The following is a 26,041-nucleotide window of genomic DNA, read 5'->3' as shown; positions in this document are numbered from 1 at the left end:
CAACTATCAAATGTTTTTCCAAACACAGAAAAATCGTCCATGAAAACCTCCATGAAGTTTTCAATCATGTCATCAAAAATTGCCATCATGCACCTTTGAAAGGTAGTCGGGGCATTACATAATCCGAAAGGCATTATCCGATAGGCAAAAGTTCCATATGGGCATGTAAAAGTTGTTTTCTCTTGGTCGCTTGGAGCAACCGGGATTTGCATGTATCCGGAATAGCCATCTAAATTACACATATAAGCATGTCCTGATAATCTTTCAAGCATTTGATCGATGAAAGGTAAAGGAAAATGGTCTTTCCGAGTGGCATCATTCAATTTTCGGTAATCAATACACATGCGCCACCCGATTACCTTTCTTACCGGAATTAGTTCATTTTTTTCATTAGCTTGAACAGTTATACCTCCCTTTTTAGGTACAACTTATACCGGACTTACCCAACTACTATCCGAGATTGGATAGATGATACCTGCATCAAGGAGTTTTAGAATTTCAGTTTTCACCACTTCCTTCATGCTTGGGTTTAGGCGTCTTTGAGGTTGGGCCATCGGTTTAACTTGTTCTTCCATGAAAATTTTGTGTGTGCAAATAGAAGGACTTATTCCTTTGATGTCCGCCAATGTCCATCCGAAAGCTTTCTTGTGATCTTTGAGCACATTAATCAATTTTTCTTCCATTTCACCTGTCAAAGAAGAAGAAACTACAACATGTAAGTTTGAGTTTTCACTTAAAAATGCATATTTCAAATGAGATGGTAAGGGTTTAAGGTCTAATTCGGGTGGCTCTTCCAATGATGATTTGGGCCTCGGTTTGTCCCCTCGAATGATTTTCACATATTGGTCACGGATCCACATGCAATCCCCGGGGTCATAAGTCAAGTTGGCAATTTCTCGATCTATCATGACCTCCTCTGGATTTAACCCGAGACCATTTAACATTACTTTTTCCAATGGGTCTTCACACATATCATTCTGAAAAACATCTTTAACAACTTCGTCTGTTATATCAAGAAAGTTACAATGGTCAATATTATCGGAAGGATACTTTAAATAATTGAAAACATTAAAAATCACTTCCTCATCTTGTAACCGGAGAATTAATTTCCCTTGTTGCACATCTATAAGTGTTCTCCCTCTTGCTAGAAAAGGACGACCCAAAATTATCGGGACTCGATCATCCTCCTCCATATCAAGAACAATAAAATCAGCCGGAAAGATGAATTTATCCACTTTAACCAACACATCTTCTACAAACCCTTTGGGGTATGCAAGAGAACGGTCGGCTAATTGTAAGGAAACCTTAGTGGGTTTCGGCTCTCCTAAACCCAATTTTTGAAAGATACTTAATGACATGAGATTTATGCTTGCTCCAAGATCACATAGAGATCTTTCGAAATACATACCACCGATAGTACACGGGATAGAGAAACTTCCCGGGTCCTTCAATTTGGGTGGTAATTTATTGAGTAGGATAGCCGAACATCCTTCCTTTAATTTCACTGTTTCATTATCCTCCAATTTTGTCTTTTTGGAAAGTATATCTTTTAAAAATTTAGCATACATGGGCATATTTTCCAAGGCTTCCGCAAACGGAATGTTTATATGTAATTTCTTGAAAATGTCGAGAAATTTGGAGAATTGCTTTTCTTGTTTCTCCTTGTTCAACCTTTGGGGAAATGGAATTTTTGTTTTGTAAGGTTGAACAAGTGGATCCGCAAAAAGCTTTGGAGGAGATGAATCTTGAGGTTTAAAAGTACTTACCTCATCCATGGTATCTTTTACCTGTTTGCTCGGAGCCGATTGTAACTCTTTGTTGTTCCTCAATGTGATGGCTTTGACATGCTCCCTTGGGTTTGTTTCTGTGTTGCTTGGAAGGGATCCCATAGGACGTTCGGACATGGCTTATGCTTGTTTCAAGCCCTTTTGTAAATGTCTCTTGATTTCTCTTCCATTCCTCCATACCTGCAAGACGAGCTTCCATTTTTGCAAGCATTGTTACAATAGTCGAAGCTTCATCACCAACATTTCTCTTTTCATTAGGATTAAATCCGGGTGGAGGTCTTTGCAGATTTTGCACATTTTGATTATTAGTCCATGAGAAATTAGGGTGATTTCTCCAACCATTATTGTATGTGTTGGAATAAGGATTAGATTGCTTAAAATTTCCCACAAAGTTTGCACTAGCGGTATCCCCAAGAAATGGGTTTGCCGCTTGACAATCCTCACTCTTATGTCCACTTAAACCACATAAATCACACAAATTATTTTGGTTCAAATTAGCCATTAATAGATCCAATTTTTTTATTTAACTCATCAATGTCGGATCTTGATGACGAATCAACCAAATATGTTCCCGCTCTTGTTTCTAGGTTTTTCTCCGCTTGCCAATGAGAGCACCTTTCCGCCAATTCTTGGATTAAATCATAAGCCTCCGTTTGGGTCTTCTTAAGGATGTTTCCACCTACGGCGGAATCAATTGTGGCACAGTTAGCAGAAGATAAACCATTATAGAAAATACTAACCTGATGTGGGCATTTTTTCAATAGTCGACAGAATCGCTCCCACGCATCATATAATGTCTCTCTCTCGGTTTGGCGAAAAGAACTTATCTCGTTTTTGTACATCATCGTTTTAGATGGAGGGAAGTACTTAGCTAAGAATTTCTTAACTAACTCATCCCATGTCCCAATGGATCCGGCCTCGAGAGAATCCAACCAGTCAGCTGCATCATCCCTTAAAGAAAAAGAAATTTTTTTTAGTTTAATAGCTTCTGGTGGTACCCCATTTTGCTTAAGCATAGAACAATGTTTAACAAATTTATTTAAATGGGAGTTTGGATCTTCTCTCGGATCTCCGTCAAATTGACCAGAGTTTTGTATAAGTTGGATCATTGCCGGCTTGATCTCGAAGTTGTTTTCTCCAATAGTAGGTTCCACGATACTTGAATTCATGTCCAAACGGTTTGGAGTGAGTAGATCCATGATGGAACGTTCCTCTTGTGCCATGTTTGCTCCTTGATTAGCCAAGTTCCTGTGGAAAGTACACTCAATTTCAGGATCGGGCAATAATAAAGGCCAACTTAAACTTCTTGTGTTCATAAAACAACAACAAAAAAAGGAAATAAAACGTCTAAATTAATAGAAGCTCGACTAGATTAATATTATAATTCTACTATCCCCGGCAACGGCGCCAAAAACTTGATGCGCGTTTTACGTATACGTGCATGTGAAGGCAAGTGTACCTTAGTCGTGTATCAAGTAATAAAGTGAAAGTAGAGTATCGTTCCCACGAGGATGGTGATTATAAGTACTAATCTCTTTGCTTACTATCTATTATTTAAACAACCGAAATGTAGAGTTTGTTGGACAACCAAGCTAAGACTTAAGCAAGAAGTGAAATAAAAATTACACAAATTAAGTGAGAGATTACTTATAATAAAAGAAACTAAGGCTTTTAGCTTCACTTAACCTCTTTGCTTGGTAATAACACTTAACCCCTTTTAAGTTGTTTTATCCTTCTTAAGATGGCGATTTTTCTTATTAACTATTAGTTCTCGAGATTGGTTCTAAACTCTTGACTAATTACTTTCCCTTGGTCCGGCTCAAGTAATTAATCAAGAGAATCATTAAGTCTTCTTAGTTCCAAACCTTTGATTTATTACTTTCCCTTGGTCTGGCTCAAGTAGTAAATCTAAGATTTGTAATAAGATTTAATCTAAACCTTTTTAACCTACTTTACCTTGGTCCGACTAAAGTGATTACTTAAGATTCAAGAAAAACCGCTCAAGTAATTAGTTCTAAACTTTCGATTAATTACTTTCCCTTGGTCCGGCTCAAGTAATTAATCCAAAGAAGCATTAAGTTTTCTTATTGCCAAACCTTCGATTTATTACTTTCCCTTGGTCCGGCTCAAGTAATAGATCTAAGATTTGTAATAAGATTCATGAAAAACCTTGGAAAACCAATAAGCCACACTAAATGGTCATTAGGTCCAACTTATGAATTTCGATTAATCAATTTAATCACGATCAATATAAACGATTAATTATACCCAAGTAGAGAGAGTTGGCCCATCTCCTGCAAGCATTAAGAATCATAAGTTAGTTCTTAAAAAGGATAAAGATAACTTAAATAGGTTGAACGTAATTACCACATAATTAAGGTTAAGATCCGCTTTTAGCCTTAGTTAAGGGGGTTTTAGCCCATGATTAGATTAAAACACACCTTAGTAAGATAGATAATGGAGTTCATAGTAATAAAAGAGATTAAAGTTTAGAAGAAACCGTAATGACGATTGTCGAATGAACTTCTTCGATAACTTAAAACTTACTTTTATTGAATGAACTCTTGCACAAACAACAACTTGAGCACAATAACAACAATTATAATAACACAAACAACGGATTTTTGAAGAGAAAATCAGCAAAGTAACATTATAGAGGGAGAAGTTAAGCCTAAGCTTGGTGTGTCTTCAAATGGCACCCAATGCCTCCTTTTATAGTAAAATGGCACACATAATTCCAAAGACTAAGTCATCCTTATGGCCTCCCACTCCTTATCATCTGAATTTAGCATTTAAGAGGGCATGGGGGAAGATTTTAATAATTTAGGAGTTGAGATGTGAAAGGAATCTTAGGCTTCAACATATTCATCAACTTTGGATAATTTTCTGGGCCTGATTCACTTCGAATTTGGAGATGATTATTATTTATTTGTTCATCTTTCTCTTAGCTTTCCAACGCATTTTGAATCGCCTCAATCCGAGTCCGTATGAGGGAGATAAGTTGAAAATACGAAAATGTGTCAAATCTGTCCTAGTGTGAACAATTGGACTTTATTTTACAGCACCTATCCGCGACGAAGTGCACTCTGGGTGTCACTAAAACTCCTTTTTTTCTGGTCCCTTTTACTCCCGAGTTGCCGCCTTATGCCCTGACTTGGTTATTTGTGCTGAAAACCTTGCGAAAGTGCCTAAAAAACACACAAATTGGCTTAGATACATAAAATAAAGAAAATATACAAAAACCATTATTAAAATTTATTAAAATGGTACAAAATAACTAGTAATTAAATACTAAAAATGCTATAAATTACGACGATAACACTCCACTTCCAAACTTGGTGACAGATAGTCGCAAATAAAATGTCATCATGCTCCATGTAAGAAAGTAACTTACCACTAATACCATCAGAGAACCAGTCGATCTCAGAATAGGCTATGAAGGAAGAGAAAATATGGTGTGGGAGAATTTTCTTCCAAACCTCTTTACTTTTAGAGCAATCCCTAAGAGCATGGCACAAAGTCTCAACATGGCCTCTGCATCTACTGCAAGCTCCTGACTCAACCAAATGCCTTCTGTGCCTATCCGAATTAGTAAGAAGCCTATCCTTAACGCCCAGCCACAGGAAACTCCTAATACGGTAAGGGACTTTGAGGGCCCAAATGGACTTCCAAACATCCGAGGGAGGATCAGACCTATTGAGGGAGAAAGCTTCAAAGGCAGATTTGCAAGAATAAACTCCATTGTTAGTCAGCGCCCAGCAATGCCTATCCATGTCTTCCTCTTGATTACTCACCTTTACTCCCTGAATTCTAAGGAGAGTCTCTAGGCTAAAGAAAGTCTCAAATTTTGACCAGATCCAGTCCCCTTCCGAGTCCACCACATCAGCAATCCTCCAGTTACGGATATCACTTGGCGGGAGGGAAGTACACACATCTACTAACGGTTTATCCCCAATCCATGTATCAAACCAGAAACTAATGGATTTACCATTACCCACCTCCAGACCAACCCCCAGGCAGAACTCGGCAAACACAGCGCTAAACCCTTTCCAGAGGAAGGAGCAATTGACAACTCTCTCCTTAGGGCCCCCAAAGATTTTGTCTTTCCGATACTTACCACAAAGAAGGCGAACCCAAAGAGAGGAGGGGCATTGCCACATACGCCAAAGGAGTTTCATTAGTAAAACTTTATTATTGTCCTTTGCTTTCCTAATGCCCAGACCACCAGAATCTTTTGGCTGGCAAACCTCACTCTAAGGCACTAGATGGATCTTTATTCCCTCCGCAGCTTCCCCCCACAAGAACCTCCGGTTAATCTTATCAAGATCATTAAGCACAGGGTTCGGAAGCTGACAAGCCTGCATCATGTGATTGGGAGCTACACAATTAACAAATTGAATTAATGTGAGGCGACCAGCGAGAGAAAGAGTATTGGCTTTCCACGTGGCACACTTCGTATTGGCTTTATCCAAAGTATCTTTGAAGGAGACTTTAGACACACGATCACTGTGGAGGGGAACACCCAGATACTTCCTAAGAGAATTAGTAAGAGGAATACCTGACAGATCACTTAATCTTTTACAAACTCTCGGGTTTATATTCTTTGAGCACATCATCCTAGATTTCTGGATATTAAGTTTCTGCCCAGAGGCCGAACAAAAACAATCCAGAATATCCGTAATGACCCTCAACTGCTCCTCATTGCCTTCAAGAAAGATAAGGACATCGTCTGCAAAGAATAAGTGAGTCACCTGGGGACAGAAGCTGTTGATCTCCACTGGGTGGAAACTCCCATTATCAATCGCATCTTGAATCAGGTGAGAGAGCCTCTCCATAGCAATAACGAAAAGGAAGGGGCTCATATGATCCCCCTGACGGATTCCCCTGCCCAGGGAAAACTCCTCCGACATATCCCCATTGACCATAACTTGAAACACAGGAGAAGAAATACATACCTTAATTAATCTTCTCCAGCTGTCCGGGATCCTAGCTCTCTGAAGACTCTCCATCAGGAAATCCCAATTGATGCGATCATAGGCCTTCTCCAAATCCAGCTTCAGAGCCATAATGCCTTTCTTCCCCTTCCCAATCTTCATCGTGTGGACCATCTCTTGGGCAATCACCACATTATCCATCATTTGTCTACCAGGCACAAAACTACCCTGATTCTGACAAATGATCGCAGGAAGAATGCCCCGAATTCTATTAGTCACAATCTTTGTAACCGTCTTATAAAGAACATTACAAAGACTGATAGGTCTCATATGCAAAAAGGAAGAAGGCTTATCAATCTTAGGAATCAGAACCGGGAGGGTTCTATTAACCAGCTCTATATCCTTAGAACCATTGAACACACCTAAGATAAAATTATATATGCCTTCCTTCACAACATCCCAATGCTTATGGTAAAAGCCTGTAGGCAGACCATCAATCCCAGGAGCTTTTGATGCCCCAATGCTGAAGATGGCTTGGTCAATCTCTTTTCGGGATATAGGTTGAAAGGCATCCTGACTACTTTCCTCACTGATCAAAGGAAAGGTAGCAACAGAATGAGCCCCCTCCAGCTGAACAGGTTCCTCTTTGAACAGATCCTTGTAGAAATCCAGGGCCAACTTCCGAATCACCTCGTCTTCATAAACCCAATCACCATTAGAATCCTTAATGGCATCAATTCTATTCCTTTTCCTTCTGGTCATGGTAGAAAGATGGAAATACCTGGTATTACGATCCCCATCTCTAATCCAGGACTTCCTAGACTTCTGAAACCAAATGAGCTCCTCCTGCCTAAGCACGGCTTTCAGCTCCTTCTGAAGGGTTCTGAGGAGGCTCTCCAGGCTGTGATCAAACCTCACCTCCAACCTACGTTGAATTCCCTCCATCCTATTTAATAACTTATTCTTCCTTCTAATAATATGCCCAAAGACATTTCTATTCCACCCCTGCACATTAATCCTGAACCCTTCAGCAGCTTACAGGACATTCGAATGAGGTTTCTAATTATCGTGAATGAACTCTTGGAACTTAGGATGGGACTCCCAAGCCAACTGATACCGGAACGGTCTCTTACTCCTAGGACGCTTCCCTCTTAAAAGTCTAAACAATATCGGACAATGATCCGAATGACGGAATGGGAGGTTCAACACAGAACTCTCAGGGAAAGAAGTCTGAGCTAAAACATTAGCGTAGACTTTATCCAACCGAACAAAGGTATAATTACGCTTCCAAGTGAATCTATGACCAGAAGCCCCCAGATCGGAAAGCCCAAATAAATCCATACTATTCTTGTGGTGAAGGGAGCGATTAACATAATGATTGGAACCCCCTCTCTGATCACTCATAAAGGCGATATCATTAAAATCACCCGCCAAAAACCAGGGCTCAGAGATGCTAACACTCATAGAGTAGAGAACCTCCCAGAGCCGTTTTCGATTAGTTAAGATAGGGTCAGCATACACAAGGGTAATAAAAAAAGGAGTATTACCGGAAATACTCGCTTTACAGTGAATAAACTGCTTATCCAAGCTAAGAACATCAAAATGAATCCGATCTGGCCTCCAGAAAAGCCAAATCCCACCAGCCCGGCCAGTTGCCTCCGATCTAACACAGTGCCAGTTTTTAAACTTTTTAACCACCTCATCTGCTTTATCTCCACTAATCTTAGTTTCCAAACGAGCAAAACAAGAAGGATTAAATTGTTTAATAAGATCATTAATATGGATACGGGTAGCCTTGCTAGCCGCACCCCTAACATTCCAACACAACAAATCCATCGAAAGGAGGACAACTAACTGCCCCAACCCACCTAAGCCAGGTATTTATTAGGGGCTCCTAAGAGCCTCACCGAGGTACCCGCAGGTCCCATCTTCTTTGTCAAAGCCAAAGAATTCTGGATGCTTTTTTGTTTACCCTTTGGCTTCTTCAAACTAGGTTTAATAACCCCCATTGATTTCCCAGTCCCAGGATCACCACTCAGAGTAGGAATACTAACCTCAAATGTCTTCTTCATCCTTTGAGCAGCCAGATCCAGGGTTCCCCTCTAGGCTTCAATTTTGGAAACAAAGAGGGGATTAACAGATTCAACCACCTTCTTAGAAGGTTCAATAGACTCCAGCCCCGGCATGCTAAGATCCATATGCTCATCTCCCTGGTCATGCTCTTGAACTTCCTCAATAGTCAAGGCCCCAAATCTAGATTCAGACCTCCAGGCAGAGCTTGTTCCAGCCCCCTCCCTAGCTTTGGGGATAGGCTTCACCTTGACACTAGGAAAAGTAATAGGTTTAGATAGAGCGGAATTTATCTTACTGTTAATATCAGGAGGACGATTCTGCACAATTGGAGGTTGTGTTCTATGACGAGTAGTCCTTTTTGCCACCATCCAAGGACCGAAGTTCCCTCAATTCCCCTGGCTCATAACAGTTTTACTCCCACTATTCTCAACAATCTCCTTAACAACACTCTCCCTTTTAGGGCATCCCTCATGAGAATGACCATACATGCCACAATCATAACAAATGTTATGTAAGCCTTCATACTCAATAAAGAACACTTTGTTTTGAACACAGAATTTTGACAACAAGGGTTTCACCAAATCAACATCCACACAAACCCTTGCAAACTCCCCCCTAATGGCTCCTATAGTAGTTTTATCCACATGGTGGACTTTCCCAACCATACCTCCTATTTTGCTGAGGAACTTCTCACTGTAATACTCAATAGGAAGGCCCGGGAATCTAACCCAAGTAAAGATCCTGTTGACAGAACAATCGTGAGGATTGAAATTTGGAACCCAATGCCGTAAAGCCAAAACATGGTTGGAAATAATATACGGGCCCCCCTTGATCACAACATTATAATCCTCAACTTTGGTAAATTTGATGACGTAGTAGTCATTTTCAAGGTCAGTAATACTGACTTTCCCTTTCCTAGCCCAGTGGGCTTGAATCCTTTGGGCAAAATAGTTAAAACTAATTCTCTTACCCAGAACCGTAACTATTAAAGACACCTTCCACTTCTCTCTGAGTTCATGCTTCTCTGCTGAGGACAGTCTAATAACCGGACAGAGAGGATCATCCTGGGCACCATCCTCCTCATCAGAATCCAAATACAGATCCTCAAAATCCCCTACCATCGCCACTTCTTCTATGCAAGGTTCCTCCTCAACCACCCCCATAACCGTGTCTTTCCAAGATCCTTTACCAATCCCGTTAGTTCCAATTACAGTCCTGGGGGATACCACGATCCCCTGTCCCTGAACAACCTTCTCACCCCCAATGATGGCCGAGATATTAGACTGGATCTGAACCGAGGCAGCTTGCCCCCCAATTACTGCCCCATTCAGCCCAGCGCTGCCCGGGCCAATGAAACCAGCGCCAGGTGTCACGGGCGGAGATTTGGCCGTAGGCAAATCTCAGCTCGTGGCTTGGTCCAAGGTGTTGATATTGGCATAGCAAAGGAATCGCAGAAGGTTTGCGGCAGAATTGTGGAAAATCAAGCCATCGGCGAGGAATTGCGGCAGCGGCGGGAAGATCGGGCCCGTGGAGAATGTCCATGCCAGTTCTCCCAAATGGGGCAACTTTCCCCGCATGATCCAAAGGCTATAGGCTTAATATATTATATAAGGGATCTCCATAAAAGATTAGAACATACGGGAACCTCAAGACGTACCCGAGTGTCGGGGAAACCTCGGCGCCACACGGGGCATTGGCTAGGCCTTCGGACGGGCCCCGTGACACCAGGCACCACGCCGGAATCCCCAGCCCATTGCCCAGCAGCAGCGCCGGCAGGCCCAGTGTGGAGCCTAGCGCTGTCGGCATGACCCCCTGCTCCAGGCGATGCACGCCCCAACTCACCCCAGCGCTAGGCGGCGCCTTACCCCCCGCGTCCGTAATAAGGGCAGGCCGCGAGGAAACCCCCAGCCGTGCCGACTCCTCCCTCGCCAGATCCCCCCCGGCGGAGATGATTTTGCCTCAGGACTAGGGGCCCGCATCTCAATCATTCCAGAGAATGAATTACATTCCAGATTTTTAAAATCTGAAACAATCTCACTTACAAAACCCGCAGTGGCCTGTCCGCCATCAACTGTTCCCTCAGCCGTCGCCGGATTCCACAAACACCGCTCTCGGCCTCGCTCAGATCCGATCTCCCCTTCGCCTTCATTTATCCCCGCCGGATCCAACCAAACGCCCTCATCATAGGCTGGCCGTTCCCGTTTAGACGATCTCTCCCTCACACGATCACCACCTCCCTTCCTTTCCCACGGAGATTCCATCTCCTCCGCCCATCTCCCTTCACGCGGAGCCGGCGTCGATCTCCCAATACCATCCGCCCTTAGCCTATCCGACGACGGAACCACCTCCAGCTCCTTCTCCGCCGACGGATCCCATTCTCCTTGCATAGATCGGCCGCTCGGACCACTCCTCGCCATCGTCAATTTCGGTTTCGTGGTAGCCCTAGGTTTCACCATTCATCGTTATATTTTTCAGATCGTTTATGAATGTGTTAATAACATATATTTTAAATGTGTTTGATAACTGTTTTTTTGTTAGCCCATTTAAATTATTAAATTTTAAGTTTTTTTTTTTGAAACATAAATTATTCAATTAAGTTAAAATTCACTTATTTTGTTAAATCAAAATAATTAATTTCAAATTTGAAGTTGAAAATTATCAGTTAACATTTTTAAATTCGAGCCCGCTAACGGGCGCTAGATAAGAAATATATTTTATTATTTTTTACATAACACATACTAAATGATTTGCATTGTAATTAATCAAATTCTATGCATTAAATATGGTTGTAATTGGGTAGTCTATTTAATGGTAATTTAGTTGTCATTTATACCACTTCTTCTTCTTCTTGTCGCTCTCTCTCTACAAATTTAACATTTACTTCTCTCTAATATCAGTTCTTTTTTTCTTCTTTAATTAATTTAGTTATCATTCAAATCAGGGTCATCTTAAACATTTTTGGTATCACACCCGACCCTAAACGACCTCAATCGGCATCGAGCGTGAAATAAAAAGATCATAATCAATACTTAGAAGTCTCCAATTTATCCAAATATCATTATATTACAATTGCAATACCAAAGTTCTAACCATAATTCTAACAATAAGCAACAACTTCCAAACCTCGCCTAATCGGTCGGTAACCTTCTCTCTATCATGTACTTTCTCACCTAAAAACATTAAAACATGTAAAAAGGTGAGACAAAAATCTCAGTAAGAAACTATCAGCTATGAAAACCCAACTTTACTTAACATAGCTACATATATATATTTGTAAAGGGATTTAATCAAAACCTTATAAAATATACTCAAACTAAAGTTTATAAGATAGTCATCAAAACCTTATAAAATATTCTCAAAACTTAAGTTCATAAAATAACATTTGTGTATGTGTATCCATCCTCGAATTTCACCCGTGTAGATCATAACATCAATCATAACAATATCGAGATATCTCATTTATATCTCGTTCCTTGCCTAACAGTTAGGACTACCAGCCGTGCACTCTGGCCATACCGCCATTAGGTATGGTCTTACAAATACAACTCCTACCTCGGGCAATCCTAGATGGATAAAATCATTTAATCTTTCGAAATATCACAATTCATAAAAATCATATTTGGACTTCAATCCAAAATAATAACAACAATCACCGCAACAGATTTCTCAATCCAAAAACAATTCGTAAGAAATCATCAAATTCATTTTATTCAATATATATATATATATTGAAACCAAAAACATATATGTATATATGTAAATCAACCAAATTAAGCCTTAAATCAACATAATCAAGTAAAATATGAAATTCACATAGAAGCATAGTCAATAGCTTCATTTGAACCATAATTTCACAATAAAAATCAAAATCGTGAAAACTTCTAATTTTACAAAATTCCTGCATAACCTTAAAATATCATTTTCTGAAAATTCTTTGATTATATATATTTTTATATACATCAAACTCAAAATATAGTTGATAGTTACTTACCTTGACTATTAATTGAAGAAAACACACCCGTTCAATTCGCCTCTAAACTCTGTCTAAGACGTTTCATCTCCAAACACTGCCGAAACTCAAAAACTCTTCAGTTAGGACTTAGATCTATACATAAGGATGCTATGGTTCCAATTTCAAGTGATTCGGACGGTCGAATCTCCGTAAATCAAAGAAACGGTAGAGAAACGGTTCAGAGAAAGCTAATGAATCTAAAAAGAATATTAAAAGAAAAGAAAAGATAGATAATCTCTGCCTCTTCGATTTGTATGTACCAAATCTGGCAAATATCCAGTTGATCCTCCATTTTATATAATCTTTTAAAACTTACCCTAAACTTTTAATTTACACATAAAACCATTAAATTAACTCCAAACTTTTCCTATAGCACCAAATTAACTTCACACACCTAATAATTATAATATATAGCAATACCAAGGTATAAATTTTAGAAATTTAGACCCGGACGTGACATTTGGGGCCTTGTGCTAAATGAAAAATTGGGCCCTATTCATTAAAAAAAATTAATACTTTTATATAATGTTTCTACAAAATGAAACATCAAAATGTTTTTAACTTGATTTTTAACATAATAAATATCTTAAGAAAACATAATAAAAATAATTAAATTAGATATTTATAATAATAATAATAATAATAAAAAAAAATAGGTCCTTTAAGAATCTTAGAGCGTTAATTTTCTAGATAAGTTAACATTCACTTAATTTTCCACATATTAATTAGGAAAAAATACAAAGATAAACCTTGTGGTTACACTTATTTTCGATCGCAGCCTTGTGGTTTAAAAATTACAAACTGGTGCCTTGAGGTTCATTTTGTTAGCAAACACATACCAAATTGAATAACGATGTCAAAAGTCAAAGGGAAAAGAATTATTTTGGTCCTTATATTTATTTATTATAACCATCCTTATTATCTAATTATCACAAACAAACCCAAAAAAAAAATTAAAAATCAATTACACCATCTTCTATATCTCTTTTATTCTCATTTCTCTCTCCTCTTTTTCTCTCTCTTCTCTCCCATCTTTCTTAATTTATCACTCTAATCAATTGAATTAAACATGAAAATCAACCCAATATTCAAAATGGATAAGGGTAAGAAAATTAATAATAAACAAATTAATTATCATCAGAGTCAAAAGTTAGGCTCTTCAAGCTTCCAAGTTTTGGCATCTCCACATCTTTTATCTTTTGAGCCCCCCGTTTCGTGTTGGCGGATAATCTTGAAGCCAACAATATAACCGCGAGATTTGCTTTCGGCTGAGAAGAACCTACACCATCTGAAGAATGATCCCTCCCTCTTGCCATGTTTCTTTGCCGTCGGAACTGAAATATTCGGAAATGGTGAGATTGCTCTCGACCATTCTTTTCTTGTGACGCCGCCATACAGCCTGTATTAAACAAGATACTCATGTCCTCCAATGATGGGAGTGATACCTAAACGTATGCTGCGGCTTTTTGCTATGGAGGCATCAGAATTGGTTAGCTACGAACTTTAGATCTTCAGCTCTCAACGTGAAGCTTCAACTTCATTCAGAGTTCTAACTATGCTTGTTGAGGAAGGCAAGTTCGGGGAGGATTTCGGATGCAAGGCCCATGCTAGTAGCTCCTCTCTGCAAAAATCTCCAGGTTTCAATGTAATGGAGTTAAAGAAACCGGTGCGACCTCCATTGGTGGTAGAGCTCTCCAGTCTGCCTTTGATAATAAATAACATCTCTGTCACAGGGTCGCCTTCACGAACAATATAAGTCCATTCAATGCTAAAAGAAGAAACCAAACGCTCGCATGTTGCATCAGGAACTGACCATCCATTTGTGAGAAGTATGGGACCTGCAAATGGGAGAACCAAAAATTTCAGATATCAAAAGACATCGTTTTCAATTGGGTTGATTTGTTTATTATTAATTTGATTTTGATTTTGTATCTTTAAAGAGAGAGAAATTAATAAAGAGAATAGTGAAAAGAGAAAAGAGAGAGAAAGAATAAGAAAAATAAGAAATTAGGGAGAGATGGAGAAGAATGTGTATTTGATTTTTATTTTTTATTTTGGGGTTTGTTTGTGATAATTAGATAATTATAAAATAAATAAATATAAGGACCAAATTAACTCTGTTTCCTTTGACTTTTAACGTCGTTAGTCAATTTTGTCCGTGTTTGCTAACGAAATGAACCTCAAAGTATCATTTTGCAAACTTTTAAACCACAAGCGTACCGATCGAAAACAAGTGTAACTACAAGGTTTATTTTTGTACTTCTCCCTAATAATTAATAACAACAATTTATTTAAATTTGTATAATAAAAAAAGGGAAAATTATAAAAATGGGTCAAATGGGAGACCCATTTACATATTTAACCAATTTACTCAATCTACTACATATCTAGACTGTTTTTGTGTAACTTTCCCATAATACCCCTAACCTTCCCACTTCCCTTTACACGAACGTTCTCTTCCCTCTTCTCCTTGGATGCGCGAAACGGCTGTTGGCTCCTCCATTAATGATTCCAAGACTTTTGATCTTCCCATCTTCCTTTAAATTGCACGAAATCTGCACTATTTCTCCAAATCACAATGAATTTCTCTTTTTCCTCTCTTCATCTCTTGATTCTGCAACTTCCTAATCCTAGAAAACGAAACCATGGTTCTTCATCTTCCTGTTCTTACTCGTTACTTGGTTTCCGTCTTCTTGTTACCATCAAAGAAATGGTTATTTTACGTTATTTCCATCGTTTTCCCTAGTTTATCATATATTTATTATCGCTTTTAAGGGTGAAAGGCACGAAAAATGTAAGTATCTGCTGTCTTTTCTGCGTTTTTCCATGAATACACTTCGCGTAGTCGATGATTTCGCGAAGATCTGTGAAGAGAAAGAGCCTGAAACACGATGATCTACTTCGCGAATCGATTAGTTCGCGAAGTCTGCGAGTAAAAAAGTTCATGATTTCATTCGCAGACTTCGCGAAAGCATCGGTATGTGACGTAGATCGTCACGTTTCAGACCTCGCATACTCGCGAAAACATCGATTAACGAAGTAAAATCATCTCTTTCCCTGCATATTTACATTCGCATGCTTCGCTAATCCTCATTTTGCGAATCCAAAATCGTCTTTTTTCCTGGCTAACACGATTAATTTTTCCTGAAGGTGGTTGATTAGATAACATCCCTTTCTGGAAGGCGGCGTATTGGGCTGCAGGGGAGATGACTTTCCTTCATATATAGGGAGAAATTTCCCTTAAGATTGGCACATTCACTTTGAAATGACTGGTTTGGAGAGATTGTGCCACTCTTGGTGTGCACCATGGGACACGTTCATCCCAAAAGGTTTGGACTTCCATTTCTCATCCCAAAAGGTCTGGACTTCCTGTAGAGAGAAATTTCCGTCCAGATTAGTCAGGAAGTGATTTGTTAGAAGTTTATTATGGCAATCTTGTTGTAAATTTTGATAATGTTGTGATTTTAATGTTGTTATTGTGGCAATCTTGTTGTACATTTTGATAATATTATGATTTTAATGTTAGAATCCGTTGTTGTTTGACATTTTTTGTTATATACCACTTCGCGAATTAACTTCAAAACACATCCAGGCTTCGCATATGCTAATTAAAATCATCAACTAAACCAAACATTAGCTCCGCAGGCTTCGCATATGATAATTAATTTCATCAAGTAAAACCAAACATTAGCTTCGCAGGCTTCGCATAAGATCGAATCTGTGAAGTCAGACGGAAGGGAGACAGACGCACATAAATATTGAGGGTATTATGGGAAAGTCACACAAAAATAGCCTAAATATATAGTAGGTTGAGTAAATGTGTTAAATATGTAAATGAGAGTCCCATTTGATCTAGTTTTGTAATTTACCCTAAAAAAGTTGGGTTCTCTTAAATTTGGGCCCTGTACGGGAGAACTCTTTGTACACCCTTCTCCTATTCTCCTGATTCAAATCATGCACTTGTGCTCTAAAAAAATTAGAAAACCAAGTATTAAATTTAGAGGAAATTAGTGAAGAATTGGAAATTGTGTAAATAATAACTCAAAAATTCGGATCATGAGTTTCTTCTGCATTATTTGGAGGCTGCACTGGAATTGAAGTATGTAATGAATTTTTCAAATTCGGATCTTCCCCACGAACGCAACTATGTTTTCATTGGATGGGAGGACATTCAAATCAAGCATTTTGCTTTCAAAAGTTAAAAAATCAAATAGAGGAATTAATTTAATTAGTTTTAGCACAATTTATTATATATATATATTATATTTATGGTAATTATCATATATTTATGCTAATTAGGATAAATATATAGCATAAATATATGATAATTATCATAAATATAATATATATCTAACACAATTATTTAATCTTTAATTTGTGTCAAACCACTTAATGCATATTATATAAAAATAATAAAATATATTTCTTATTAAGCGTCCCGAGAGTGTTCATTAGCTTTTTCCTTTTAAATTTAGTATTTATATTAAGTATTTATGAAACAATTACATCACGTAATGTTTTTAACATTTAAAATTCCGTATTTATTTTTAACATTTAATTTTAATTTTATTAAACATCACCTAAATGTAAAGTGTTTAGTTATGATTAAAAAACGGTTGCTAATAATAATTTTAAAAGGAAAATCAACTAACGTTTCTAACAATAACTAATAACTATAAGCTAACACTAAATAATAATAATTCAAATAAACAAATCATTTGATTTTTTTATCAATAAAAATACCAAACAAAATATTTGTAAAAGTATCATTAAATTATTATTTAGGTGAAATTATCAAATCACACTTATCCAAATAATAATTATTCTTTCTTATAAAACTCCAAAATATAAATATTTTATTTTATATTAGAGCTAATCTTCATACGATAACAATAGTATAATGTTTGTTTTATACAATTCAGAAAGATTATTAAATAAAAGGAAAAAAATGAATGAATAATAAAGGATCCGAGACCCGAAAGGAGCCACATCTCTCCTTTGCTCAACAGGCTCTTCGTCATCAATGCTTTGTCGGACCTCTTCTTCGTCCTCTTCCATTCATACTTCGTAGCCTTTCTGCTTCCATTCTCCAAATCAGGTCTCTACTCTCTCCTTATTTGCCTTTATCTTTCTGTTGATATGTGAGCTATTCGATTTTTCAATCGATCTTTCTCTTTTATTGATCTTGCTTGATTAGCATCTCCGATTAGAGTAATTTCGTTGTTTTCTTTATGAGAAATCGTGGATAACGGAGGTAAGGAAATCTTGTTGAATTTGCGGCAGTTAAAATCTGATCATGACCTGAAGCTGTTTCACCTACTTGCTTTCTCATTTTTCAATTGGAGACGCTAGGTTTCGGACCGTGAGAAGAGGATTTTTCCTCTAACATTTGATTTTTAGGGGTTATTGTTTTGCTAGTTTAATTGGAGCTGTCGTTAGGGTTTTTACCTCTTCATCGACGGATGTTGTTTATTTGTTCCTGAAATAATCTTCACTCGAGTTGTTCAGGTGTTATTCTCTTTATGAGTTGGTTATATTTGTTGAGGAAACAGCTGTGAATTGTTTTGTGAGCATAATCTGTTATGCTTTAACTAAGATTTACATTTAATGTTTGCAGATTTTGATATAGGGTTTGGGAAGTATGACGATGAATGAGCGGAAGACGATTGACCTTGAGCAAGGATGGGATTTTATGCAAAAAGGGATAACTAAGCTAAAGAACATTCTAGAAGGGTTGCCTGAACCACAATTCAGCTCTGAGGATTACATGATGCTCTACACGTATGCATTTCCATCTCAATTTGTTGTTTCTGCTGTGAGTATGTATGTTATTGATAATTGTTTTGATTTAGGTTGCTGATGATACTGTTTATGTCTCTGTCCATGTGGTTTCTACTTTCCTTGGTTTATTTGCAGAACCATCTACAATATGTGTACGCAGAAGCCTCCTCACGATTACTCCCAACAATTGTATGATAAGTACCGTGAGTCTTTTGAAGAATACATTACTTCGACGGTGAGTAATATTTTAACTGATCCATAGACTTCTGTGAAGTCTATAAATCACCTAAATTGTTTAATTATTTGGCAAAGTAAAACACGCTAGTTATCCATTTTATATTTGCATTTTTATTTGAAGATGTGCTTGGCATCTTTTATATAGACTGAATGTATATGATCCTGCAGACCAATGTCTGCACATATACCTTTGAAGCATATGGATGTGGTAGCTGCGTTCTTTTTTTCTTTTTTCTTTTGGGGTTGGGGGGGTTGGGTTGAGTCTCTGCAACATGTCCAGTATACTATTGAGTATAGCTTTTCCTTCATTGAGAAATTGGTTGATGAAGGCTTGCTATTTGGTTCAGTGTTAGCATTATTGCATTCACCAATTGAGTGTTTGAAGGGTTTTATCATATTGGGGCCTCTATTCATATATGATCAGTGTGGATGGTTGTATTTCTTTGTTTATATCTTTTGAAGTTCAATTTTGATGTCGGTTGGGCTTTGGTTACAGTATAGAGGTTGATATCTCACCCCTTAATCTCCAATCCATCCTGAAATAACTATGAAATATGAAGTACTCTTTTATATGGATGGGCCAGTTTCATCCTTGCATGCTTTGTTGAGTTATAAAAGAAGAGATTTTTCTGAGGAAGAGGATGATAAAAACTTTCCTTTTAATATATAATGGAATTGCATACATGCTTTTCTTATGGATTGATTATTTATTTAGCTTAAGCAGGCAGGAATTTCCAATAGGATAACTATCTGCACCATACATATTCTAAAAGCGAGGGGTTCGGTGGGGGTTAAGGTTCAACATGAGGTCTTTTCATATTATCATACAAGAAAGATGGTAGTACTTAATGTTTAAAGGAAAATCCATTATCCCCAGGCTGTGAGGTTTTTTTCTACATGTTACCTTTTGTTGCGCTCAGAGAATAACGGTTCCTGTTTTAAGGCATTAGTTCTACTGTTTTGAAGTTATTTTTTCTCTTATTTGTTATGATTTTAGTATTCTCTTCATATGTTTTAATATGAGTTCCCTGATTCAGGTATTGCCATCCTTAAGAGAGAAACACGATGAGTTTATGTTGAGAGAACTTGTCCAAAGGTGGGCAAACCATAAAGTTATGGTTAGGTGGCTTTCTCGTTTCTTCCATTACCTTGATCGCTATTTCATTGCTCGAAGGTCACTTCCAGCCCTTAATGAAGTTGGACTTACTTGCTTCCGTGATCTGGTATTTGCTCCTTAATCATGGTGTAACAATTTTGAATTAGATATGTAAATGATGTTATTTCTTTTCCTGCCTCTTGAATTGTAATCCTAACTTGAACTCTTTTCTGTCACCAACTTCCTGGTTTCCGTAACAATGCTTTCTTAGCTATCACATTCTAAATTACAGCGTGCATTTTTCCTTTCAGGTTTACCAAGAGTTAAATGGTAAAGTGAGGGATGCAGTAATTTCTCTGGTATGGTAGCATTAATTTTCCTTAGATGTATATCTCAACTTAGTTCCAGATCTAGATCAATTGACATAATTTTTTGACTCAGATTGACCAGGAGCGTGAGGGAGAGCAGATTGACAGAGCTTTGTTAAAGAATGTTTTGGATATATTCGTCGAAATTGGAATGGGCCAGATGGATTACTATGAGAATGACTTTGAAGCAGCCATGCTTAAAGATACAGCAGCTTATTATTCTCGGAAGGCATCAAACTGGATTCTGGAAGATTCATGTCCAGACTATATGTTAAAAGTAAGCTGGATATATTTTCAATGTATTAGCAATTTGGCATATGACTGGCTGCACACCATAATTTATTTCTAACTCATCTTCTTGGCGATCCTAGGCTGAAGAGTGTCTAAAACGAGAGAAAGATAGGGTTGCCCATTACCTCCATTCCAGTAGTGAGCCAAAGTTGCTGGAGGTTAGTGGTTATTTTCATGTTGCAAGTTCAATTTCGGATGTACATGGCCACTTAATTTTATGGGTTCAGGGTTTTGTCATTCTAATGAGATTTTCTTTTCTTTATTTAGTTATTGAGGGTTATTGTTGGCAGATACTTCGTTCGAGTTTATTAAGCCTCATCTTTGAATTTTTTCTGATTGGTACCACAAATCCTTTTTTTTTTCTTTTGTATCAGAAAGTCCAGCATGAATTGTTGTCTGTATATGCGAATCAATTGCTTGAAAAGGAGCACTCTGGATGTCATGCATTGCTTAGAGACGACAAGGTTAGTACAAGAAATGATCAATTTAGCATTCAATCATTTTGTTCCTCAGATGAATTACAAAGCAGGAATAAACTCTTTGATCTACAAAATTCTGTTTTAGGTGGAGGATTTATCACGCATGTTCAGGCTCTTTTCCAAAATTCCTCGAGGCTTGGATCCTGTTTCCAGCATCTTTAAGCAGGTTGGTAGAATCCAAATAGTATATCTTTAGAGAGTAAATAGTTGTTCTCAGATGCATTAATTTTCATTCCATCTACTCATTGTTGAAATATTTTCCGTTCATAATGCAGCATGTTACTGCTGAAGGCACAGCTTTGGTTAAGCAAGCTGAAGATGCAGCAAGCAACAAGAAGGTTTGTATCCCGACAATTTTTAGTTTTTCCAGATTATGTAATATAACTTTTGAGAAGGTTATGGGTTCCACATCAGAGTAGGAATTCCTTTTCCTCCTAACAATCGTACTTCAAATGAAAGTAAAATTAATAAACTAATGTCTCCCTATTCAATGTGATTCTTTTCAGCTGATACTTAAGCACTTCGTCATGCTAAATCCTGTGATTCGATGTTATTGAGTCTTCCAGAGCAGTAATTTGTTAAGTGTGAATATATACTTAGTCTTCAATTTTTATATGGTATTAAGGTTTTTCCTAATTGTTAAGTAAATCACTTGCTTATGTGGTCCAGTGCTTTTAAAATACCTGGCACTAGTAATTTGAATCACGTGTTGAATTGAAAAGATGCACGACTATAATGAGCTGTGAATTGGTGCAAATCTGCCAGTTCTTTTGATTCTTTCCTCAAATACACCATTATGACAAGAATACTGCCCCCTCTGTTCTCCCCAAGTTAGTGTGTTGTCAAATTGGGCTCTTTTTGTTTCATTGAAATGTTCCTTTTATTTTCTAATTTTTGGATCTATAAAAGAAAATAAGTTAATAACCAACTGAAAATATTAAAAAAAAGGGAAAATAGCTTGCTTTTTCAAGAATAAGAAGTTATTTTCAACCGTTAAATTGAAATAAAAAATAATAAGATTTGAATTTTTACAACCCTTAATAAAATAAGAACAACTAATTGTCACATATTTAAAGCCAAACAAATGGAGACTAAAATTGAAAAAGATAAAAAATCTACACATTTGAAATTGCTAAATTTCATCATCTATTCCCAAGTTTCTGTGGTTATTCTGTTCCAAGACAGCGAATCTGCTCATCTATTTTCTCTTGTGGCTGTATTTTGTTTGTTGCCATCTCGTTTACTACAGTTTGTGCGAAGTTTTGTATTCTTGAACTTTATTGCAACTACACTTCTTTTTTTCCTTTAATGCCTCAATTGATTACTCCTTGTTTTCTGGAATGTGCTATTTTGAGGTATCTTGTTTGCTTTACATGGACTGAAAGGTGCTTTTGAGGAGTTTGTGTATCAATTTGGTGCCAATAATAATATCTGCAATGTGATTTTGAATTGCTTTTCCTTTCTAGCATACTTTTACATTTGTTGAATTTTGTTCTTTGTGGTTTGCATCCTCTTGTTTCATTTCCAATTTAACTATTCTGTACATCATGCCATATTTAGAAGAGTTAATGTTGCATGTATTTCTAATGCTAGAAACTTTGTATTTCTTGTAGGCAGAAAAAAAGGATGTTGTTGGTTTACAAGAACAGGTAAATTTCTCAACTGCTTTGCTACATGTAAAGTTCAAATGTGCTGTTAAAAATTGTACTGAATCTGGTAATCTTCAGGTTTTTGTGAGGAAGGTTATTGAGCTGCATGACAAGTACTTGGCGTATGTCAGTGATTGTTTTCAAAATCACACTCTTTTCCACAAGGTACACTATTGTTTCTCTAATTCTTAATCTTTTAAGGTTATAGTGTTTGAATATCCTGTTCTTCTTTTTTAGGCACTGAAAGAAGCTTTTGAAGTTTTCTGTAACAAGGGTGTTGCTGGAAGTTCTAGTGCAGAACTATTAGCCACATTTTGTGATAATATACTTAAGAAAGGTGGGAGTGAGAAACTGAGTGACGAGGCCATTGAGGAAACACTAGAAAAGGTGTGGTTTTTATCATAATGTTTGATTATTGTACATAGTTGTGCCAATTATTCATTCTATTCACTTTTGATATGCAGGTGGTAAAGCTCCTTGCTTATATTAGTGACAAAGACTTGTTTGCTGAATTTTATAGGTAAGGAAATTAGTACCCAATGAGTTTATGTTTGATTTGGATAATTTAGAGGAAATACCAACTGATATAATACTTTTTTTTTTGCACGGTCACCTACAGAAAGAAGCTTGCCCGACGGCTTCTCTTTGACAAGAGTGCCAATGATGACCATGAGAGAAGCATTTTAACAAAGCTGAAGCAACAATGTGGTGGTCAGTTCACCTCGAAGATGGAGGGAATGGTTAGTTGCCTTTTATTTCCTTTATGAGCTGTACTAGAACATAATATTATTCACAAGATCGTAGTACTAACTTATATTATTGCTCAAATCTAACTCTTCCAGGTAACAGATTTGACATTAGCAAGGGAGAACCAGACGAGTTTTGAAGAGTATTTGAATAATAACGCAAATGCAAATCCAGGGATTGACTTGACGGTTACTGTTTTGACTACTGGTTTTTGGCCAAGTTACAAGTCATTTGATTTGAACCTGCCGGCAGAAATGGTATGCTTGCGAAGTTATATTACAGTTAGAATATTAATTTCTTCTTAGAGCCACTAATATATATTCTTATCTATTATTCCTTTAGGTCAAGTGCGTTGAAGTTTTCAGGGAATTCTATCAAACAAAAACAAAGCACAGAAAACTTACATGGATATACTCGTTGGGTACTTGTAACCTTGTTGGGAAATTTGAACCAAAAACTATGGAGCTGATCGTAACTACATATCAGGTTGTACTATAGTAAAGTTTAGGTTGAAACCATCTGTATATTTTATCAGACGGTGGAGAAGATGGCCCTAGGAAATTAATGGCATAAAGGCTTATTTGGCCCCTCTGATATCCAAAATTTCGTCATTTGCCCCTTGTGGTATCATTTGGTAACATTCACCCTTCAGGCATTCCTATATTGTGACATTTAACCCATTTTGGATGAAAAGTTAATCGATTTGTTAATTCTTGCCATATGACATAATTTTTGATACGTGATATGTACACATGACAATTGTTTTAATAATTATTTTTTTCCATATAGACTTAATGTGGTTAAATAAGAAAACAAATTTAATTCCTTCTCTGTCCACATATTAAGTCTATATGGAATTTTTTTTAAACAATTGCGGGTGTACAGTGTTAACATTTGTGCCATGTGAAACAATTAACAATATTAAATAATTTTCATTCAAAATGGGTTAAATGTCACCTACGAGAGTACTTAAGAGGGGAAAATGTTACCAAATGATACCTGGCAAAATTTTGGATACTACAGGGCCCAAATAGGGTTTTAATGCAAAATTTATATACTGCTGAATACTGATACATGTTTTTTCTCTCTTTTTGTAGGCCTCTGCATTGTTGCTTTTCAATTCTTCTGATCGATTGAGTTATTCGGAGATCATGACTCAATTAAACTTGACAGATGATGATGTTGTTAGACTGCTCCACTCTTTGTCATGTGCAAAGTACAAAATTCTTACCAAGGAGCCGAATACCAAAACGATTTCTCCTACAGATTACTTTGAATTCAACTCCAAGTTCACTGATAAGATGAGGAGGATCAAGGTATGAAAAGCTTCTGTTAAGGCATCTTTTCTAAGGCTTGCCTTGCGTGTTTGAAAGAAAATTCTTTACTTTCTTAAACATGCAGATTCCTCTTCCTCCTGTGGATGAGAAGAAGAAAGTCATTGAAGATGTTGACAAGGACAGGCGGTATGCTATTGATGCCTCAATTGTACGCATCATGAAGAGTCGGAAAGTTTTAGGTCACCAACAGCTTGTTATGGAGTGTGTTGAACAGTTGGGCCGCATGTTCAAGGTTTATATGAAATTTCATGCCCTTTTATGATCCATATTTCATTCTTCCATCATCTGGACTAACAAGCAGTTCTTAATTTATTTGATTTCAAATTTTCAGCCTGATTTCAAGGCAATTAAAAAGCGGATTGAAGATCTGATTACAAGGGACTATCTCGAAAGAGACAAAGATAACCCCAATTTGTTCAGATACTTGGCGTAATGTGGCCCAGTCAATTGATTGTTCATGAATAATGGAGTAGTGACTATGGCTGCTGCAATTCACACTGAAAGGAACTAAACACAGTTGAAGCAGCACAAGAATATGATTTATAAAGCGGCACTGACTGTGTCCTCTTTTGGTGATATTTAGCAGGAGCTGAGGTTGCTTTGTACATTATGCCTTCAGAAGCCAGGTATGAACCGACTTCTATAGATTGTGCACCGGTGTTGAGAATTGTAATGGGTTCCATAATGCGGTCCGACCCATCAATAGGGCCTCCTCTGTATCTTTACTTCTTAGTACTGGAAGTCGTTGCATGTCTCCGCTGGTTCCTGTTTGTTAAATGATTTATTTTGCTGATGGTCCGCTGGAGGAAGAGAAATGTAATTTTATTTCGCTTGTGCATTATGTTGTCTGGTTACCAGTTTTAGAAACTATTGGTTGAATGGTTTGATTCTGAAAATTGGATACCATAATCATGCATTCCTGTATATTCTTTTTCAACAGGAGCACTGCATTCCCTTTTGTTCAATGCTATGGACAGCTAACTTTTAATTGTATTCGGCTTTTTTCCTTTTTTGGTTTTCTCAACTTTGGGACTATTGATTTCTGCCATGACATAACGATTTACAGAGACGATTTGTTTGACATGATTATTGTTTTTGTTGTATTTATATTTCATATATAAATCATGTGGAACATGTAGATCATATAACACGTTGATGATCCGATTTGACACTCCTAGCTGAACTCATTCAGCCTTATCCACACCTTTTAGAAATGGTTCTAGTCAAATTGGTCGGATTTTTTAAATATA

General features: G+C 37.3%; 1 protein-coding gene and 1 pseudogene across 4 annotated transcripts; one reads left to right on the top strand and one right to left on the bottom strand.

The window, feature by feature from the left end:
* Positions 1-13,933: 13,933 nt before the first annotated feature.
* LOC136217476 (cyclic nucleotide-gated ion channel 17-like) lies at positions 13,934-15,339 on the bottom strand (annotated as a pseudogene).
* A 2,407-nt stretch (positions 15,340-17,746) lies between these two features.
* Positions 17,747-25,784, top strand: LOC136219940 (cullin-1). Of its 4 annotated transcripts, none has more exons than XM_066007541.1 (21): positions 17,757-17,904; positions 18,207-18,314; positions 18,424-18,587; positions 18,723-18,822; positions 19,862-20,047; positions 20,232-20,279; positions 20,362-20,565; positions 20,660-20,737; positions 20,954-21,043; positions 21,144-21,224; positions 21,334-21,396; positions 22,672-22,707; positions 22,786-22,872; positions 22,945-23,094; positions 23,172-23,227; positions 23,327-23,447; positions 23,550-23,711; positions 23,797-23,940; positions 24,552-24,770; positions 24,856-25,023; positions 25,123-25,784. In XM_066007541.1, exons 3-21 carry the CDS (start codon positions 18,448-18,450, stop codon positions 25,222-25,224), a joined length of 2,235 nt encoding a protein of 744 aa, XP_065863613.1. In that variant the 5' UTR covers positions 17,757-17,904; positions 18,207-18,314; positions 18,424-18,447; the 3' UTR covers positions 25,225-25,784. The 4 variants fall into 4 exon arrangements, with proteins under 4 accessions (XP_065863612.1, XP_065863616.1, XP_065863613.1 ...); XM_066007542.1 differs by having other exon boundaries at positions 17,758-17,904; positions 18,225-18,314; XM_066007540.1 differs by lacking the exon at positions 18,207-18,314 and having other exon boundaries at positions 17,747-17,904.
* The last annotated feature ends 257 nt before the right edge of the window (positions 25,785-26,041 follow it).

Source organism: Euphorbia lathyris, chromosome 2 (genome assembly GCF_963576675.1).
Source record: "Euphorbia lathyris chromosome 2, ddEupLath1.1, whole genome shotgun sequence".
NCBI lineage: Eukaryota > Viridiplantae > Streptophyta > Magnoliopsida > Malpighiales > Euphorbiaceae > Euphorbia > Euphorbia lathyris.
This window is presented reverse-complemented; position numbering and strand designations above follow the sequence as displayed.

Bases quoted from the DNA above. Each gene is read 5' to 3' on its own strand.
- LOC136219940 (XM_066007540.1), top strand. From the start codon at position 18,448: ATGACGATGAATGAGCGGAAGACGATTGACCTTGAGCAAGGATGGGAT. The intron at 23,941-24,551 runs GTTGTACTATAG...CTCTTTTTGTAG, and splicing joins TGATCGTAACTACATATCAG to GCCTCTGCATTGTTGCTTTT. The intron at 24,771-24,855 runs GTATGAAAAGCT...TTAAACATGCAG, and splicing joins ATAAGATGAGGAGGATCAAG to ATTCCTCTTCCTCCTGTGGA.